The sequence below is a fragment of the Ptychodera flava genome, chromosome 22, assembly GCF_041260155.1.
Source record: "Ptychodera flava strain L36383 chromosome 22, AS_Pfla_20210202, whole genome shotgun sequence".
NCBI classification, from domain to species: domain Eukaryota; kingdom Metazoa; phylum Hemichordata; class Enteropneusta; family Ptychoderidae; genus Ptychodera; species Ptychodera flava.
This window is the reverse complement of record NC_091949.1, coordinates 24,932,503-24,954,023: the sequence shown is the minus strand read 5'-3', so window position 1 is coordinate 24,954,023 and position 21,521 is coordinate 24,932,503. Positions and strand designations below refer to the sequence as shown.

General features: G+C 36.4%; 1 protein-coding gene across 21 annotated transcripts in view; it reads right to left on the bottom strand.

The window, feature by feature from the left end:
• The window catches only part of LOC139123029 (calcium/calmodulin-dependent protein kinase type II subunit delta-like), a 114,534-nt gene that overhangs the window by 6,404 nt on the left and 86,609 nt on the right, over positions 1–21,521 (bottom strand). For 2 of the 21 annotated variants that reach the window (XM_070688975.1, XM_070688993.1), the window contains 9 exons: positions 19,389–19,431; positions 15,513–15,545; positions 13,980–14,015; positions 12,063–12,083; positions 8,790–8,852; positions 3,836–3,919; positions 3,114–3,189; positions 2,607–2,701; positions 1,856–1,970 (listed from right to left, as the gene is read on the bottom strand). In XM_070688975.1, coding sequence (XP_070545076.1) covers positions 1,856–1,970; positions 2,607–2,701; positions 3,114–3,189; positions 3,836–3,919; positions 8,790–8,852; positions 12,063–12,083; positions 13,980–14,015; positions 15,513–15,545; positions 19,389–19,431 — 566 coding nt within the window. Of the gene's footprint in view, positions 1–1,855; positions 1,971–2,606; positions 2,702–3,113; positions 3,190–3,835; positions 3,920–6,256; positions 6,275–8,789; positions 8,853–12,062; positions 12,084–13,979; positions 14,016–15,512; positions 15,546–19,388; positions 19,432–21,521 lie in introns of all 21 variants that reach the window. The other 19 variants (XM_070688976.1, XM_070688980.1, XM_070688981.1 and 16 more) reach the window with 19 other exon arrangements.

Genomic DNA, 21,521 nt, shown 5'->3' with positions numbered 1-21,521 from the left:
CTGGTTTAAAGCGCAGTGGTCGTCGCGCTGCGCTGTGCGTGATTTTTTGTTGATAAACATAAATTTTTGTAAACATAAGTCTTCTCAACTTCAATAGGAGTGAGATGGGAGCAGTCCCCCACTTGTTAAGGCCTTTGTAAGACTCAACATCATGCAATAGTAAAATATTAAGATCGGAAACGAACTTCAGTGGTGTATTTCTATCTATAAACTCGTGTAGAGCTACGAACATTGGGACACTACACTCAGCACGTATGTCGCTGAGTTTACTGCACGCAGACACAGTGAACAAAAAGCTTTGATCACGCTGGTTGTACACAATGCTATGTACAGTACAGTGAAAATACATAACTAAAATGATCAACATTGCCTATATATGTAGACCAGCAACAAGCACAATGCCTAACACAAAAGTTACACTCAAGACCATGATCGGCAAGCCAGAGCAGGACACGGGAGATGTTGTTGGGAGACGGTCACCGCGTTGACGTATACACGGATATAGAGAATCCGGTCCCACAACGTACCGGCCCGCGACGACTTGGCCCACAACCAACTGTTACTTCTCCTAGTATTACGTGGTAAGAAATACTAAAATGACAGGAAACAATAGACAAAACGAGCGGGTTTTCGCGGCATTTGGCAGGAAATTGCACGGCTACACCGTGCATAGACGTATCGAGAGATCCTGTGCCCTGGTCCTGTGCACGGTCAGGGCAGTGATCCAACCGCTAGCTGGTGTAGGCCTAGCGGTGCTGGGCAAACTTCGTTGTTGTACCTCCTGATTGCCGGGTAGGTCTGAATCCTCTTTCAAGTGAGATAACCCCCACATAACAAGAAGACCTATGAAAGGTCCTTCGCTTGACTTGATACCTGTACTCGGAATTCTCGTTTGCACCCCAAACGGGGTAAACATTGTAGTTGAGTTGGATTCTCCACAGCCGAGTGTAGCGCGCCATATACCCGGTTTGACACGGACGTTCATACAGACCACGGAACGGAACAGATGCAGAGATGCTTCTTGCTGCAGCGGGCATTGCTCTGCGAGCTGTAGATTTCTGTAGTTTGGGTTGTTGTCTTTGTACTCCTGTCGGGCCTCTTGAAATGAAAGCTCTCGTCCTTGCTAGCGATGTCGAAAACTAGAGCTCGGTCGTTGATAGTCTGTTGGCGTATACATGCGTAGATGCGTACGTCTAGCTCTATGGCTCGAGCGATAACAGTAGCCGAGCCCCATTCAACTGATTCAAGAAAATCATGAGCAAATGTGATCTCAATCCAGCGTGCAATTATTGTTCAATATTCAGCAGATATTCAACTAAGATTAATTGACCTTTTATTGCGTGTTACATTTGGTTAGTTGGTACGCTTGTGACAGATCAGCCGCCATTTTAACAAGCGGCAATATCGCAAACATTACAATCAAGCCGTAACATGTGCGGCGTTCTTGGATTTGTTTACAACAGAGGGGGACCCCTCAGGAGGATGCGCAGCGCGACGACCACTGCTGGTTTAAGCAAGGGAAGCCTCTAAAACATTTTCGATGAAAATTAATTTTGAGACACTTTTGACTATGCAATACTGTGCTTTATTTTGATAATATCATTTTATGGTAGTATGGTAAAACCACATCAAAATATTTATACCTGTAATTGTCAGATGACCAAATGCAATGTGATTGAAGGAAGAGATCTACGGGAACAATTTTGCATATCAAACTTCTGATAACTTGTTATGAAAATTGCTGCACAAGATGTAGAAAAACAAATCTAATCAAAAGCCCCAAAAAGTTCCTTTAGATAAACCACAACAAACACAATAAAATGTCTGTGACTGTGATTTTTGTGTCTGTACTTACCTGTCGATAAATTGTGTTAGTCTAACATATGCAATGCTCGCAGCGTCTTCTCCTAACAAATGTACGTGTGGGTTCAGAATCGTGGTGTTCCTTGCTCTGTTGTTCTTTGAAAGCACTGCGGATGCAGATATGAATTCATCAGTACTGGGTGCCTCATAATTAGACCACTTTTTTGAAAATCAAAAATTGTGTTTTTCCCCATAGAGTTTACACAGGGATGGCAACCATTTTGAATTTCAAATATCAGTAAATTTCGGGTAATTTGTTTCTCTAGTAACAAAATTTGCACGGTGACCCAAATTTTCATTCTTGATTTTGAAAGAGTATGGTTCTGAAGAGTCCTTCATGAAAGTTTGAGCAAAAGTTTAATTCTTTCACTTTCTCAGTATACACCACCTTAAGCACACAACTCTATCAAAGACACTTTCACAGTGCACCTGAAGACTACTGGGTGTAGAAAGTGTGGGTTTCTTAGGGAGTCTTCTACAGCTCTGTAAAGTAAATGGACCCCTTAGGATTACATTGATTTGTAAAATTATTCAGTGTGGGCCCACTTTTCTTCAGTCTTGTACACTTTAACAATTCACAAAAGATGTCATGAACAGGGAAGTTTTATTGTACGTCACCGCTACTGGGACACTCACAATGCTTCCACAGCTCAAACAATCCTACGTGTGTGACATTTTACGAGATGCACCAAGAAAATTTTTTCATGATTTTTGTAATCAGAAAGTGAACTTCGGATACTTACCATTCTCAAAATAGAATCTATGAAATTCCATGCCTTCCACTAGATTACCCATTGCCTCTGGTTCAAAACATGTTAAATGTGGATCACAAATCTTACTGAAGAGATAGAAAATGAACAACAACAAACAGACATTTTAATTTCCACAGCATTTGAAAAGAACTAGGCGAATACCATGATATGTTTGATTCTCCATCATGACTTCTGTTTGAAAACATCTACCCATTAAGTCAATTACCTTTAATAGGGGTGCTGCTCTTTATGAATAGATGATGTCAAAGGTCATGCTTAAACCAATCACATTGGTCAGAATCTAAATTTTAGAAATTTACTGAACGCCACTGCACAGGTACGTCACGCTGTTCAGAATGTCTTGTTTAGCCACACTGCTGATACAAATAATTCTACAAAGTGGTCATTTTTATTTATTTTCATAATATGTTGATACAATATCGTGCATATGTCCAAATTAACGTAGAAAATGGAAATCAAATACAAATGTCAACTCACGTGTAGGCTTCATAATCACCATTGGTAATGGCATCTAGCAGACTTTCTGTCATCTTGATTATTTCTTGTTTGCGTGCTGGAATGTAACACAACATGAAACAACAAGCAAAGTCATTCTTTGATTCCTCTTTATGGTGGGGGGGGGTCGGGTCTGAAGAACTAATTTCAGAGTCTATCTCAATGGTCTGACACTTTAAATTGTTGGAAAGCAATCATTATTTCATATCATTCACTGGTATTCAGTTACTCTACTGGCCATTTGAACTGCAAATGCATGGCAGAGGGCATTGGGCTGAGCTAAAACCTGGATGGGTACAAAGTGCTATGACCACTGGAGAAGCTTGATACTTGTGTAACAGCCGTCTGTTTGAGTCAACTGTAACATGCAAAGAGATCCATTTGACTGAAAGATCTGTCACCCGAGGGCACTCTCTACATAGTGATGGATCTTTCAGTCAAAGGTCCTCTGGGATACCTCCAGATACACCTTCTCATGGAATGATCTATGGTTAGTGATGAAAACTATGTGTACATAAATAAGAGTAGGGAAAAAGGTAACCCATGAAAAAAGTAGATCTTGGAACAGCAAAATCAATTTCAAAGACGCATAACTCACCTATTAGTAAAATGGTTACAGAAAACAAGGATTCTGTTGATATGCATTAAAGGTCACAGAGGGGCGTTTCAACTCTGACCTGAATAGTTTGTTGGTTAATTCTTACCTTTACTATCTTCATCTTCAATAGTACTACTTTCTGTAGATTCCTTGACCCCATTAGATTTCTTGTTTATTAGTGTCCGCCCAGCTGAAACGAAATTAAACTGCTTGTAATTTGTGGCCGCTCACACAAACAATCCTTCACACTGTTAAAAATAAAAACATTCAGAGATGTTGAAGCTGTGACCCTCTGAACTTTTCTGTTTCTGTGGGAAAGAAATGTGTGAAAACGAACAAGAAAACTTGTGCAACAGACTGAAAGGTAACATTCACATGTCTCCAGCGTAAGTTATCGGGATTTTGATAATAACGCCACCACAAGTGTTTACCAACGTAGAACTTTGCATTTGATAGAAAAATAGGGAAAGGGAACTGCATTCCTCTTTTTAAGAAAGGAGATTCATATTTCTTTTTTAATAGAGTATTCACACATTCAAACAGTGCTGTGAATATAATTCTTGTGTCTTAAACAGACCTGTATCGTCTTTCAAACACATGACACTCAAAACACCAGACAGAATCTCCAGCATGCATCAGATAATGAGGCACATTAAACAGAAGGAAAATGTGACTGATAAAATGTTCCAAAATGATGACGATGTTGAGTAACCGACTAAAAAGAATACATCTGACTTAAAAAGTATGACATCCCTAACAATGGTGCTTCTCGCTCACAATCACCAGTTCCCAACCTATCACAATTTTTTATATCATCCAGCTATTCTTTCTGAATTTTCACAAAATTTTAATTTCATTTGGCTCTATGCAGATGAAAATTCGACCAGCAGTTGATGATTTTATCAAAGAGAAGTTCCTCGGGGTTGAGTGACCTTTCACCTTCCGTTTCCACGAAACAAGGGTCGTAAAGAATTCAAGATGCCTAAGCAGCCAGCAGACAAAGGTACTCGACAGTTACGAGGACACTTTCAAGAATATTGCTACAAACATCTTTTTCAATCTGTATGGAATGAGCGTGAGTTTCATATTACTGAACAAATCCATAGCAATTCAATTTGTACAATCTTTCAGTCTGAAGAATAGCTGTTAAAGATAAATGAATAATCTCCGATGAAATGCAAAAATCCTCCTTTTTCACTCTCGCACCCAGTCAGAAAAACAGTCGGCAGAAAGGAGTCAACAGTACTACCTTTCATCGAACTCATAATTTTGCATTCAGAATACAACTACTGCAAATACACTGTGAAGAAACATTCAAAAGATTTGAAACTTTTCCTCTTTGAAGAATTGGAAGGTGTTTTGCCATATATCAGTTATTAAAGTCTGATTCATCCAAATTTTAAAGGCATTTGGAACCTATGATGACATAGATATTCTGTGCAAGACAGCAGTAGATGTCTAAATGTGTTAGAACATGGAAACAGTGGCACCAACAAACTTACACACTGGAGGCGAAAAATCATGATTATTACCAATGAAGAATATCTGTGCATTTAATTTCCAGTTCATTAGTGGGGACAAAAATTTATGAAATATCTTTTGTATTATGAGATGCTGCCTGCAGTGATCTCACTCTTAATGTCTACAGACGATATGAAGTGTAGGTTTTGAAAATTTATTCTGCAATTTTCAGCACACAAAGTTTAAGCTTCGTATGACATAAAGATGAAACATCAGTGTACTGTGGGTGTATGGGATCTCAAAAAACCTTCTCGACGTCTTTCTCAATTTCACATGCGATGGTTTGAAGTGAATCACCAGCTCAACAAACCACTTTGTCAGATTATTATCAGATAACTTTCACTGTAAACTCACAAAGTTTTGAAAGAGTTTGTTAACAAAGCTGAAATAAAGGGGTACAGAAGAACATGTATGCAGCTACATGTATGATATGGGTGATGTTAAGTTGTTTCGTGTACATATCCTTGATTTCATACTGATTTGAAATCTCTGCAGAAGTACAAACTTACAAGATACAGAAAGACAAGACTAACAGAAGGAAGAAGATACAATTTCTTATCTATCTCATGAGTGCATCACTACCATACAAGAAATTCGATTAATTGAGAAGTCACATGTTTCCAACGTCCAGAATACAACATTAGGAAAGTGTACTGATTTGGACAGACCACACTTTTCTAACATGATCCTCTTCAAGTTTTGCAATAAACACAATCAGCAGATTTGAATAAAAGACCCTAATTGATAATGACCGAGACATGATTTCCATATCATATGAAGAAATATGGCTGAAATTTGTCAAAGCTGACCCTACATTTGTCATACAAATGGATACAGATTTCTAAATGATTTCAAGAGTTGCTGAAGATAAGTCTGTGTGCTGATATTACACACGAGCAGTGTTATGTTACATCCACTCTTGACTCTCACGACACGAGTTAGAAAAAACACACACACAAAAAAAGGTGAAACGAGATAAAATTCAAATATTACAGAAGACCCTTACCCTTCTCCTGTGCCTCACCTTGTTGGGTCACGGAAGAGGCGAGAAAATTCATGTTTAGAATGTTAAAATTTTGACGACAGATTTTTGGCAAGTTTGCAGAAATGAGACTTGGAATCATGTCAGTGGGAACACAAGCAGCTGGTGCAGGATTGCAATCGCAGAGTAGAGTTCAGAGATGGCGACGAAAAAGTTTAGAAAGCTAGGGGGACTCAAGCGTGAAATCTGATTGGAGCTCAAGGTCCTGATTGTCCTGTTTGACAGAGATTGGTTTTCAAAATGAACTTTGAACCCAAAATTAGCCTCCTGCCAGACCACAGGACAGCTACAGGTGATGTAATATGAATTTCTGATTGTGTTTGAGATGATTATCATTTTCAGAAGGCATAAACAGAGCACCAACATGTAAGCATACTGGAATAATTGCCGACTAAGAACCAACAAAAGTGTCAAGAATATTTAATTTCTTTCGTTCAAGAAAAATATTCAATTGCGTCATTCATCATTTACCCTTCCAGTTGTAGATTTACGATAAAATTTATATTGACAAATTGAAAAAAGTCAACATGCAGATTTTGTTGTGATGCTACTTCAAAAGTTGATAGATGCCGAGGAGGCCTAGCTTCATCTCACCACTACAAAGTCTTTATTTCAGAAATTATTCATGTCTATATTTTACCAGCACTGTTATCTCTGAAGTCCTGAACAATGAGACAAGTTACATCACCATGCAAATTTTCAGCATGAGAAATTCAGAAACATTTTGTAATCGTTATGTTATTCTGACTGACTACACAATTGTACAGAAATCGCCCATGTGTGCTAAATGAAATAGCAAACATATAAGCACCATTTGCTTGAGAATGAACAAATTATTTTGTATAACATATTAAACAATTATTTGGCACAATATCCAACTTTAACTATTAATTGGCTCTGTTAGTTTGTTTCAAAGTTTTACAAAAAGTTTCCATTATCATCAGCAAAACAGAAAAAGTACTGCTATTCGTGGTCCCTCTATTCTACGGTATTTGATTTGTAATTATACCCGGAAGAGCAATGCTCTACCTGGTAACTTTTCCACTCCATCCTAAAAACTATAATTTATATTTTTTATTTCACAAAAATGGCCAACCCTTTGTTATGTTCTACATCTTCACGGTTAACCTTTTGACTGGTTTACCCAACATTGTATGTTAACTTTTCTGATGAGTTCCAATGAAAAAAACTTTACTAGAATACATTTGATTTATGTTACATATAGACTGTTTCTAGGTCTTGTTATTACTCTTACAAATACTTGCATGATAAGGTTTCAGGGAATTAAATGTCTTCTGGAATAAAAAATAACAGAAGATACTAAGTTTGAGCACTTTTACTCTCATAAAGAACGGGACCTCATCTGGTTCATAGCAAAGGGCAGAACCCTCTGTGTTTTAAAAATTTGATATTTTGATAGAAAATTTGACAAAATACTCATACAAATAGTAAAGATCACTAAATACCCTTGTATTTTCTTTTTCAAAAATTTATTACTTGGAAAATTTCTTAAAGTTCATTGCATCCATTCCATACAGTATTCAGAATTATCTCCCGTATGACCTTTGACGTTTAAGTTAACTTTATGCAATATGTTTATTTGTCATTTCATATTTTAGTTGAGGTAGGAATTCCGTGTTTTGATTATAAATATTTCATGACAGAAACTCCGTATCATTTGAACAGCTTTTCCCAAATGCAGGAAAGGGTAGACACAAAAAGGAAAGTGTTTGATTCGACAGAAAAGTGAACTGAGAGCAGTGACAAGCTATTCTTATGAAAAAAATCACAGAACTACGACGGACTGTAGCATTTAAACACTACCGTATAATGCTATCGGAGCGCTACTTGTACAACAGCTAACATCAACCACTACATCACAACTATGCTGGGAGGAGAGAAGGGGCATGTCAGGGGTTTTCGAATTTCTTTTCAAAAGATGAAACTGCATGCCATGATGTAACTAGGGAGCGAAGCATCGGAATACAACACGACATTATATTTTTTTCTTACGCGAAGTGACTCGTTCTACGCATATTGTATGCAATATTCATGAATCATAATAAAATATTCAAATTAGGACATGAATATTTACATGCAATAAACAATACATACTAAAGTGAAAAAATATATAAATTACTATACTGTATTCCAAATAACATTAATCCATAAGAACATAAGACATATAAAAAACAAAGAAAAAACAAAGTTTAACCGAAGTCTTGTGAAACTGATAATTCCACAAAAAAATTATGAGGCAAGAAAAAAATTAAAATCAAATAATCAAGGTTATGATATAAGATAACATATTCATGTTTAATGGAAAAGAAAATTAACACATATTTGTACTGTAGCGAGTATGGTATGGGCTAGATTCTTTATAAGCAGGGGGGAATATTTTAAGAGCTATTACTATCTGAGGACAGCCGGACAAATAACTAACAACATATGACGAAGTTAAAAAAAAGAGTTGTTACATCGGTGGCATGCAACTTACTGATTGTTTCAGGAACCCTGTTGGAAATATTAGCTACTTTTGCTACTTTTGCTATTTGTTGACCTGCAAAGTTGAGAAACACACCGGGAATTGTGAAATCTCATCCTGTGACCGTGGCAACCATGCTAGGACCTAGATCCATCACTTCATTTGCATATCTTGTTTCTTTGTCGGGTATTGGTGCACATGTATAGTAACATCTTGACCACATGGTGCTGTTTAGCCTAAGTTCAGTGCTTTAGTAAATTGCGTATCAACTACTTTCACATTCTGCATTTGGGGAGGGGGGGATACATTTTTACATACAAGTGCTTCAACATGAAGTTTCTGTCATGAAAGAGGCCAGTAAGTTTACTTTTATTAAACATGCATGGCTTCGGTTAGATCAGACATGCTCTATGCATTGTCTTTCAGTATCTTTATTAACTACCACTAGCTTTTCTCCCATTATCATTTCACTATCATTTACAAATATCCTGTCAACTCTTGCTGAGTTTTCGTTCAAATTTTCATCAAAATGATCATCTGGGAGATTGGATTAGTAAGCATCTGTTTTTGTGCTTCAAACAACAGTTTCTATTAGATGTTAAGATGACCTGAGATTTGAGGTTAATGCATAACAGAAATGTCTCGCCAAAAATCAATTATCTATGTTCTGTATTTCAGGTGCACTAAAATGTGACATGCCTTTGGCTGGTATTTAAGGATTAATTCATGTAAGTGATATGAAATGCTCACTGCAAACGTTTTCTTTAAAAAAAATACAAAATTTGCAATGACCGACAAAAACTAAACGTTTATTGTCAATCATGGAAACGGTAAAATTATGTTTAATTTGCTCATTTTAATGATCATTCATCTAGCCACTGTAAATTTACAGTTTTCTGATTGGATTTGTATTTTGTTTTACATATAATTATTGCATGACTGAGATTGCGATTTCCTTGAGAAAATTAATCTGTACTAAAAGTGAATGGTTGGATGAAGGAGTATATAGTTTGCAAGATATCTTGATGCAAAATATTAATTAGCATATGGTGGGTGTTGTTAGTTTGTTTACGAATGTAACATGCAACATGTCCTTGTGGTAAGTCTGCTGAAATTTGCCAAGGCACTCTGATTGGCTACATTGGGTGTCACATGACTTTCAGCCAATCAGAAGGCTTGACACACAGAAAAGTGGTAGCTTGCACATTGATCGGCATATATTGAATGAGGTGAATGTTTTCTTGTAGAATTCGGAAAATGTGAAGTAGGGAGGGCCAATAAAATGAAAAGATTTACCATAAGATAAAAAAACAACAACAAAGAAACAAAGATAAAGCAATGAAAATGTGATGGTAAGGAAAGAAAAAAAGAAAAGAAACAAGCATGGTGAAGAAAGAGCCACATAAAATCAAGTATAATGTATTTGAGGAAAAAAATATCCACACTGTTGAAATCATACAGCAAATTGCTTGAAATAATAAAATGGAAAGACAGAAGGAAATGAACAACACAGTGGAAATCAACATTTACAGCAATCTGCAAAAACAACTTATATTTGGAAAGGCATGTTGAAAAGATATGGTATGTAACACTCTGTTGGACTAAACGTTTGATTCTGAAAATAACTCTCATCTCAGTCTTGTTGAAATCGATGCTTATGATAAGATTGAGCTCACAGTGAATATCGGTTTTAAAAATGATGTTTGGGTGAGTTTCTGAACTTGGCTGCTGAGGCTGGAGAAGATAGTGATCTTGATTATGAAAGAGTTGCCAGTATTAATACAATTGTGGACAATTACCTGCGCTCGATCAAATAATATCCAAGACAAGAAATATCTTTTTTGGCTCCAGGCCGGGACGGAGTATAAATTGTTCCTTGGACTTGCCCTTTCTACTTCAGACAATTCAGGATTTTTTTTGTTTTTGCAATTGCAACAAATATATACTTCCATACTGCAATTATTTTACTTCTTTTACAGAATTTTTGTTGCGTGTATTTTGGCATTTTTGTCTTTTGAGGGCATGTGGAAATACTCAGAAGTTATTCTGTCAACACTGCCTGTATATGTAATGCTTACATTATTTTGAACAGTTGATAAATCTGGAATACATATCATCAGTAACTATGTAACTAGTGGGAGATTCTGCTGGTTTGTGAAAAAAAAGATTTTTGAATTTGCTAACTGCCTCTGTGGCTTTGTTAAACAAATCCAAGAAACAACAATTTTATTTTCCTCTGGCCTTATTGAATATAGTAATATTCTATCAAGAAGTTCTCACTTTCACAAAGTCCGAAAAATCTACCTAACAAGAAGACTGACTCTATTTCTTTTAATTCCAATATTCCATTGCATGAACAAGATGATTAACAAATACAGTTACTGATAAATTTGACCCTTCACAAAAGTTGGACAAAACACCCTTACTGTAATAGCCAGTGCTTGTCAGAAAGGCTCTGATATTGTTGGTAATTTGTCTTTTTAATACATTCATTATAGGGCAAATCTGGATCAAATTTTTTTCAACAAACTTTTCAGATTTCTCGCACGTCCGATATATTGCTTGCAACTGTAAAAATACTAACCATTAAGGAAAATTTAATTGAAATCTTAATACTAAACCAGATCAAAAGGACACATTATATCTATTATATTCCTCACTTTTCTAAATATATTTGAATACAGCCCTAAACAACTATGAAACCTATAGAGTGTTATATCAAACTATCTTTCATGTACACTGGAGCATTTTCAGGAGATTTCTCACACATTAGAATGTTCCCCTGAATTCTCTAATCAGAATTACTGACAAACGCACATACATTTTTATCTGTGCTGGCATTTTCTTGCAAGAATAGCCATGTTTTTAACTAAAATGAAACACTTTATCTAGGAATGATTGAATTTCACGGAGCTAACATGTGCATGAATATATCTCTACAAATATTATTAGTCTGATGAATTCTAATTTTACACTCAAATTTTCCACTTATTTTTCATAATCAGACTATCATAGCTATCCGTCCAACTTGGCAATAATGGTAAGCTGACAAGCTACATGTATAGCACTATCCCATGAAAAGAAATCAGACTTCATCTCGCGGAGCGGTTCACCAACTCAACGTAGAAATCATGAAAAAAGTGAGAAATGCTAACAGAATGCAGAAAAATTCACACAAACTGCTTGCAAATGACAACGAAGAGCCAAACTCTACAAACTGAAGGAAGAAAACCAAAACAATGACACAAACAAAAGCATGCAGAATAAATGAGAGGCAAAGCTGACCTGATTTGGTTTGAACGTTACCTGAGATAAGGTAAAAGAAAAGACAAAGATAAGGAGACTGGTTAGTATGCAAATGTCCCACAGTGGATTTTGATTGGCTACTTAGAGTATCTTTCTACCTTAATGTCTGTTCTGGAACAGGAAGACTCCATATCTTCTTGAAGAAAAAAAAACAGCGGAATGATGCAGAGTACAACAACTTGCAGAAAGCGTACGATTTATTGGGAACGGGAAGGCTGAGGAAATCTTGGTTGAATCGGGAAAGTTTTGGATGGGAACAATTTTTAACAAAAGACAGGAAAACAGCCGATAAATGTACTTCAATGAAGTGATACTGCAGCATGTTATTGATGACAAAGCCTTTGTGGAAAATTTGGCTAAAGTATTGAAGATTTTGGGTCAAACGTAAATTTTGGTCACTTTTTACCTACGGATACATATTGGGTTTGAGATTTTGAATTTTCTTGTGGACATATTCAAGTCACAAAATTTAAATCAAAATTAGTTTTGAAATAGCTCGTTTTCACGCTTTTGTGGTCGTTTTTGTGCATCGTTTTTTACGGTTTCGGTGCCGCTGCTAATCACAAATTTTGCAAAAGAGATGACACTGCCAGTTATGGTTACAAAATTCAAAATAACATTGTTTTTTCTGACATTTTTCCAGATTGCAAAGTCATTTATTTCATTTCAAGAATCAGGAAAGGATAGGTCATAGTTCAAAGAGGAAGGGTCACCCTCAAAATATGATACCTTGAGTTCTTTAATATAATGGAATGACTTTGATTCGTAGAAAGCGTTTGAGAATCTGTACAGAAAAGTTGTAACACTTGTTGCTTAACATAATGTAAGAGTCAAATGACTTGATTGGCTGAAGTAAGAAAGCTAGCCAATCACTTGTCTAGGCCTCAGTCTGAAAAGCCAGTCACATTTCCTTTAACACTCTGTCTTGACTGCATTTCATGTTGAAGCTGAAGTAGGCTAGCCTCACTGATGAAAGACACACAGACAACAAGTTTTATTCCACGTTGTCGATACACTAAACATAAAAACAGCACTTCTGATTAAAAATAAAGGCAAAATGTGACCAAAATTCAAATACAATTAACAATTTTGAATGATAAAAAGTAAAGTTAACATATGTTGGAGGTAAAATGCATAGCTGAAATTTCATGATATAATTATGAGGATACGATGAAGTGATGACAGAAAATGAGAGATGATATGAAACCATTTCAGATGAAGAATTGGAAAAAAGAGGGGAAAATACGTCAACAGGTTGGTGTACTTTCCACAAGTTATATGGAGATCCTAGGTGCTAACAGAAAAATTGACTATTATGAATTAGTGTTAAAAGCATTTATCAAGAGACTGGCTCCAACAGATCTAAAGAGAAACAGAAATACAAAATACTAAACCAGACACACATTCAACAAGGCAGACATGTTTTTTTGTGACAAAACGCTGAACTCAAAATAAAAGAATTTTTGATATGGGACCATATGGAAAAAAGATACTCTACGTGTGATAGCTGTAGTGTTCATGATTTCTACAGAACAGAAGTTTGATGATGACCATTAGTAAACATTTTTACTTTCAAAACTCACATACCACGACAATTACCATTAAAGACTGTACACAAAAAACTGTTCTATTGCACAGGAATAAACAAATCCTTGTTTTTCGAATCTTTTCAAATCTCCAATTTTTTTCTTACAGTTTTCTCCTATTGTTTGAATGGTATTTGCAAGTAAATATGTAAAAATGTAAATTTTTTTTCATGATCAGGAGAGTGAACTGGATCAATTGTTAGCTTTAGCTCTGAATTTTTTTTGGCTTTGATGAAATTTCATTTTATAAATTTGTATCAAGACAATTTCATATCACAAAATATCAGCCAATAAAATGATGAAAACCTACAAGAGATATCCTTGAATGCAGCATGTCTGCCTTGCCCTTGAAGATAAAAAGTGTTAGTGAAAAGACGTATCTACACCTAGGAGTCTGAAGCCGACATGGTTATCTATAGTTACAGCTTTTACACCTTAAAAGAGAGAATACAACACACACACTATTGGGGGCGCTTGTCTACGTTGCATGCTGAAGACCCACGGTTACTTACCAGCTGCAGGTGAGTAGAGAAACAACAAACAGTTGAAGTTCAGAACATGTTGAGGTTACGGTTGCAGTTGACGTTACAGACTAGAAAGCCTAGCTATGCAACTACTTTTTATGTGAACTGTGGATTTCAACTTGAACTCAGATTTTCTTGCTCTCCATTAAAGGCGAATAAAATTCACAAGGTTTGGGAAAAGTGGTCCGAAAATGTCAAGTTTTTTGTAGGTGTTTATTCGATGACAGCATTAGGGCGGTGTGCAAGGTTAAATATACACATTCTCTGCAACTGTGTAAGTCTATGTTAGGTATTAACTCTGAAGCTTCATTTTAATCCAATAAGCCAATACCATGGCCACGAACATTTGAAGGTTTAGATGGCAAACTTGATTCAATGAAACATTTTCACAACAGTAGAGTCATTATTCTAATCACTGCAAAAGATTTGAATAGTACAGAATAAATGGTGAGTCTTTTGCATTGACTTCCATTGTATAATTTGTATCATAGATCATCATTAGCTCGGAGAGCATCATTTCTTCAGTGGAAGAATGGCAAATATACATTCAAAAAATAATTGTAATTTTTGTTGTAATTTTCCAGCTGCATGGTATTCCTCTTTTGACTGCTCGGGGAACTCATTTTTCTTTATGCATGGATCATGCATCCTTTTTCCAGTGAAATATGCCGAGAATGTATCAAGTTGAAATCCAAGCACACGTACAATATGTATATCTACACTTCTAACAGGGAATAAAAGCCAGCGACTAGCATGTTATAAGGAGCAAGCGGGGGGAACTACAGCTATATATACGGGAGTTTGTACTACTCTTTAACCGGGAAAATGACTTAAAGACACCAGGTTCATTTCTCTCATATCCAAAGATTTTTTACCAGAACTTCAAAGGAGAAAAAAGAAGAGCACACCTTGTGGCAAGATCATGTACAGGGGAGCCAAAGATAAGATGGATGATGTGACTATGAGTGATGATTGTGATTTGCCTTATATGGCATATAATTTTCCTTATATAGAATGTGCATGATGGTTTTTTTCCTTATATGGAATCTAGTTTTCCTTATATAGGAGAAAATGTGCTGGGGTTTGTTGTTATAATTGCACAATTTTTCCTTATATGGAATATTATTTGCCTTTTATGGAATGAGATATTAAGAATGAATATTTTAATAAAGAGATGTCTAGTCTATGACATGACCCACGCTGTGACTTTTTCTATAGTAAAAGAATGTGGAGTATCTAAAAAAGCAGAGAGAGAGAGAAAAAAATTGTGCCAGCTTGAGGCGGAAAAAATGTCAGCACACAATAACATGAACTCTGACCTTGGCTCTGACTTTTGTTCTGTAAAAAGCCCACTATAAAGAGAGAAGAGAAGAGACGTACGGGAGAGAGAGAAAAACGAGAAATAACACATTGGGATTGGATAGGCTCTTTTTAGTGGAATGTTAAAACTGCGATTGTGTGATGTGCTTAACTTTTGCGTCTCACAAGCATGCTTTCGTGTATTGGATGTGTAATTGTGGGGGCGGTGGAGGTGAGATGAGGAGATAGAAACAGACGTGATGGACCATTGGGGGCGCTGTACTTAGTATGGTTGGCATTCAAGCTCTCATTGTTGCATGCATGCATGGTTGTGTAAGCCATTCTGGTAGGTTTGGTTTTCGCGGTAGATGTTATGTTAGGCAAGTTCAAACTGAGAAGGTGTCACACTGATCCTGTTTCAGCTCCTTTCATGCTTCAAATTTTACCGTAGAAAATGCCACTAAAAATACCACCTCCATTCTTGTACTTCAAGATTTTCACAGGAACTTTGCCTTAAATAAAACTTTAAAAAACTTTTGGTATGCCCAGTCAATAACAGTTCAACAACAAAACAAATTGTGCTAGCTTTGAAAGAATATCCATCGTTAGAAAATGTTTTCTTATACAAACGCTCATACACATTTTTTCATCTCTCCATCTTTTGACGCCATGCATACTGTATTCATCCGTCTACAGCTGTTTTTAATTCATAGTTTTAATTTAAAAGAAAAATTTTCCGGTCTGTTGACACTATTGATCATGATGGTAATCTGTGTTTGATATATTATGATCACCCTTCATCTTTTGGGTGTCAAAATCATAGAAGACGACGACGAACAGTCAATCAAATCTCATCAGCCTGTGTTGAGATCACCGCAGTTCCGCATCGCAGACGTTTCAGGAATTTGTGTGAATTTTGCTTGATCAGTCCATTTGGATAATTGTTCAACAGATCCAGTTTTCAGTTATTGTCACAGAGTACTGGTACTGCAAGGTCATCGTGAAACCTCTCACCTTGGTTTAATAGCTTACCACAGCCCTGACCTCTGACCTCTACATCATCAGAGCTTCTCAGTACAATGCAAGGTTAGTAAAAGCTGAGGTAACATTTGTAAGTTGTACACACAGGGAGGGAACATTCACAGGAAAAGAGACCGGGGAAAAGATACATCAGAGAAGCAGAAAAGGTGTTGGTGGTGGTGATTTGGGCGACATGCAACTTTTTTTGAGTTAGTTAAGGGTGCCACCCTTCCAGATTTGCATATCAGAAACAATGTAGTCCTCTACTTCTGGATAATGTGACAAAAACTGTATGTGCTATGGAGGTTTTTAATGTTTTATAAAACTCCCTCAAATGATCCCTGCATGCAGAGATATCAGCAGTTCTGCTGAGGCCAGGAGTTACTAGTACCGAGAGCATGTTTTATGAAATTAACAAGAAACCATCAACTGAAGTCATCTCACTTTAAAGTGATCTTGATCATGGAAGCTTTGTCAAAACTGATGGGTTGCTTATCCTTATTTGGCAAGATATATACATTAACGAAACTATACTTATGCCCAAGTTCATTATCACACAGACTGTTTCGACAGTGGCCCTTGTTTTGCTAGGTCACCTTTGGCAGTGGCCCTTGTTTTGCTAGGTCACCTTTGGCAGTGGCCCTTGTTTTGCTAGGTCACCTTCAGTGGCCCTTGTTTTGCTAGGTCACCTTTGGCAGTGGCCCTTGTTTTGCTAGGTCACCTTAGGCAGTGGCCCTTGTTTTGCTAGGTCACCCATGGCAGTGGCCCTTGTTTTACTAAGTCACCTGTGGTAGGGCCACCATTGTTTCGCTAGGACACCTTTGGCAGTGGCCCTTGTTTTGCTAGGACACCTGTGACAGTGGCCCTTGTTCTGCTGGGTCACCTGTGGCAATGCCACCCTTGTTTTGCTAGGTCACCAATTTCAGTGGCCCTTGTTTCACTAGGTGCCCTGTGGCAGTGGTTTACAATCACCTGGAACATTCCCACTGCTAGGGGTGTGTGCCTGTGTTTACCAGAAGTAGAGTACTGCATGCTTTGACAGATTGTGTAAGTCTTAGAGTCAAAACGACTGTGATCCAGCCCATGCCTCTTACTCATGAGAATAAAAATCAAGATTTGAATAAAAAATCATGCTACGCTATTATTCAAATTTTGGTCCAGTTTTATTTTGCATGCTCATCCAACTGAAGTCATGCAAAGACGAACTTGAGCTGTAAACTCTGCAGTCAACTCGCAAACAAGAAGAATTTAAGAATTGTATAATAGTAGTGTTTGTTGTTTACATTCCTGTGTTCTCTTTTGTGTGAATTCATACAAATTTTAATGAAGGTCATGCCACAAAGTGCTCTTGCTAAAAGGTTAACAATTTTACCATCTGGTTTTCTTATTTATGTTAGTTATTTCAACAACAAAAAAAGACATTTCGAGGATGTGAAGATGACATTTCTGTCCCCAAAAGCTCATGAGAAAATGCATCAGAGAAAAAATTTACACTTTGGGTGAAAATTTGAACATCCCCATATCTTTGAAAGCACTGAAAAATAATTAGTTTTAAAAAATATTAAAGAATCTGAACATAAAATTTCTTGTGGATTTACCGGAAATTATCGCATTTTATTGTCAGCTGATTGTCAAATTTAATGGTGAAATTGATGTATCGGATAATAAGGCTGAAAAGTGTGTTATCATAGCAATTTGCTCAAACTAGACTTAGGCATGTCTGAGTAATTATCAAAGATGAACCAAACAGTTGCAGATGCCTCTCACTTTTTTTCCCAAAATGGAATGTCAGTTAAATAATAATTGAATTTCCAAAAAAACTAATTTGTTTTGTTATTTTTTAAGACACATATCTTCATTGAAATAATTGTGATTGTTATGTGATATGGCAGTGTATGAGAAATGTTAAAATTTGTGTGTTGTCAGGGTCTGTATGTGTCTCATCTATGTCTGTCTGTGAGTATGTGTCTTATGGAGTGATATTAAGGTAGTATGCGCCTTGAAAGTGAAAGACTCAAACTTTTGCTCAAACTATCCTAAATGGAACTTTCAACCATTCTCTGACCAAATCAACGATAAACATGGGGGTGACCGTGCAAAGTTTGGAACAAATTACTAAACATTTCATGATATTTGAAATTCAAAATGGCTGCCATCCTTTTGTTAACTCTATGGGGAAAATTAAGTTTTAGATTTTCGAAAAACTAAGAATGCGAAAGTTTTGGTCTCTTCAAGAGCTTTAAAATGAGCCCCCACAAGTGGTAGATCAGAAAAGAATTGTAGAAATTTGAGTTTGAATATCTGTCCCCGAGGCGCATTCTAACTTTAATAATCTCTGGAAGTAAACCTGAAGCATTGTGAAAATATAGTTGAGTTTTCATCATTAACATTTAAGTGATTTTGGAGTTTTGGCAAATTGGTGAAATTTCTGTAAAATGTCGTAGTTTTCTCGCAATTTCCTTCAGAAGACTGACAAAATTATCCCAAAACCACTTAAGGTTGGCCTTCAGCATCTCAATTGACAAACGAGGAACTTTATATCTTAATGCCTTTTCCCATTTCAATCACACATGTCCAACGTCATCAGCGTGAAAATCAAATGCACTTTCTCGATTGAGCTTCAAGGGCAAAAATGTCAAAACAAAACATGAACTGGGAGGAAACTTCTCAATTATTTAAAGTAATCTCATTTTTGTATCTCGTACTTTCTTTCATCCATTTTGCTTATAATTCACTTGCAACACAGCTGACGGTTCTCTTCTGGTGTTTTCCTTAATTTTATTCACGGCTGCCACTAGTTTCACACAAGCACAAATTTCACAAGGGAGGAGGTTATACATCAACCAAAGGGAAGAAGCATAAAATTTTTGACTTACTAGAAAAGTTCCTTGTGGCTAACATAGTGGTCAGGATGGCACCCTGCAATTAAAAAAGATTTATATCAGATTTTGTCAACATTGGCTTCTGTATGTTAAGTTCCTCACTGTTTTTCTAGGGAGATAGGAACATTGCAAAGGATACTGATAGGGACTTATCAACTTTGCTGTCTGTAAGATTTTTGTCATCCACTATCATGGTAGAAACTTTCTTGACTTCTTTGCCAAATGTATCTGTTCGTGCTACGTACACTGAATAAGAAATGCAACTCCATCAGGTCTGTGGACTTGTTCAAAATTTCTGTTCATCAGAGATGCATTTTTACTTGGTCACATTATCACTTCATGGTCATATCTGCTGAAACACTGTTACCATTTTGAAGCAGCACACAGACAGACAGACAGACAGACAGACAGACAGATTGTCAGACAGACAGACAGACAGACAGACAGACGATAACTGATCCTTTAGGTTCTCACTGTTCTATCTACGTATAGCCACTGGGAGCTGAAAATGTACTTGTCAATACACACATTTTTCAGAAACACTTGTATATATGGATGGTAACTGACATATTTGATAAGATTTTTAGCACAAAGACTACTTAAATCAGCTTTTACCCTCAGTCCTAAAAGTTTTACTTTTTAAGATTTCAGAAAATTTTCAAGGAAATATTGAGCTGATATTCCATATTTTATCATTTTTTCAATATTGTAATGTTCTCCTTTCCTGTCTGAGTACATTACTGACTTCATCCCACTAATATTCTCAAAAAGGCCTTAAAATTTTAGAGTAATATAATCTGTTCTATATGCAATACACACTGCATTAATAAATGAAAGTCCCGGGGTTCACACCGTGCATGTATTTTTATGCTATTTCTAATCTCTGATATTCCGTATCAAGTTTTGTGAACCGAGATTAAAGATTAATAGATGACATTTACATTTTGTTCTGCAATATGATGTTTTGCTGCAACCTGAGGTATGAAACTGACTGAAATTGGCAGCTTCTTGTGGAGCAATACAGACAATATAGGAAGATGGTAGCGATGTTCTCCCCCTGAGCTTAATTGACTTTAACCCTTTGAACCCGTTTGACTTTAACTTTGAATAAATGAACCCGGCTTGGACAGAAATGTCCGATGACGTCATAGAGTACCAGGGGGTCAGGGTGCAAGGGGTTAAAGAAACGTCTTTCAGATACGAGTATGTTTTACACATTACCAGAACTGTTGCAGGCTGACTCACAGAAATTTACAGAAATTCTGAAACTGAGTCATAAAGAGTTAAAGGGAAAAAGTAGCTCTGTTTTTGACCTTTTCCATGAATTTTGTTTGATATGAAAATTAGTCCGTGTTGAGTATCTTCTTGAAACATGATGAAATACTGGTCAACTGTGCACAACCCCAACTCTGCTTGCAGCGAGACAAGATTGAACATTCAGTGAAATATCTCACTGTCTGTACCAAAAATCAAGTTCCAAATATTTCAAGTTTTCTTGAAATCACGAAAAGGTCAAAAAAAAGCAAAAGAGAAATTTTGTCTCTTTATGAAGAGATGTTTATGAATGTCAGAAGTTAGCGAGCAAACTTGACAACAGTAACAAAACATCACTTCTAAAAGGCAGAGGTAGCAGAAGATTAGTTTTTGGTTTGGTAGGTCCAGTACAGGAATACATTATCCTTGCATATGACCATCTAAAGCTGACATGAAGCAAATGTCAATCATTTGCATATATTAAAATATCGCCATCATGAACAGTTCAGAGCTTAAGCAGTTACAATGGGAGAATGTAATGCAATAAATAGAAAGAAAATATGCTACACAAAATTCAAAAGATTTCAATGTGATTGCTGGCATCTTTGAAAATAAATTATTATTCTGTACAGAGATAAAAAAAGGTAGTCTGTTCATGTTATCTGATATATTGTCTTCAAAGATGTCGATATTCTTCTGCTCACAGAATTAAAAATAGCTCACTCACACATATGGTAACATTTGTAAGTTTTTCCTTCAGGTGATTTCACAAGTAGTTCTCAAATGTCTAGAATTCATAGAAACAAGGATGCCAGGATTTTAAAAAGAATATTCCAGTTTTTTCTTGCTCAATACAAAATACACTACAGATCA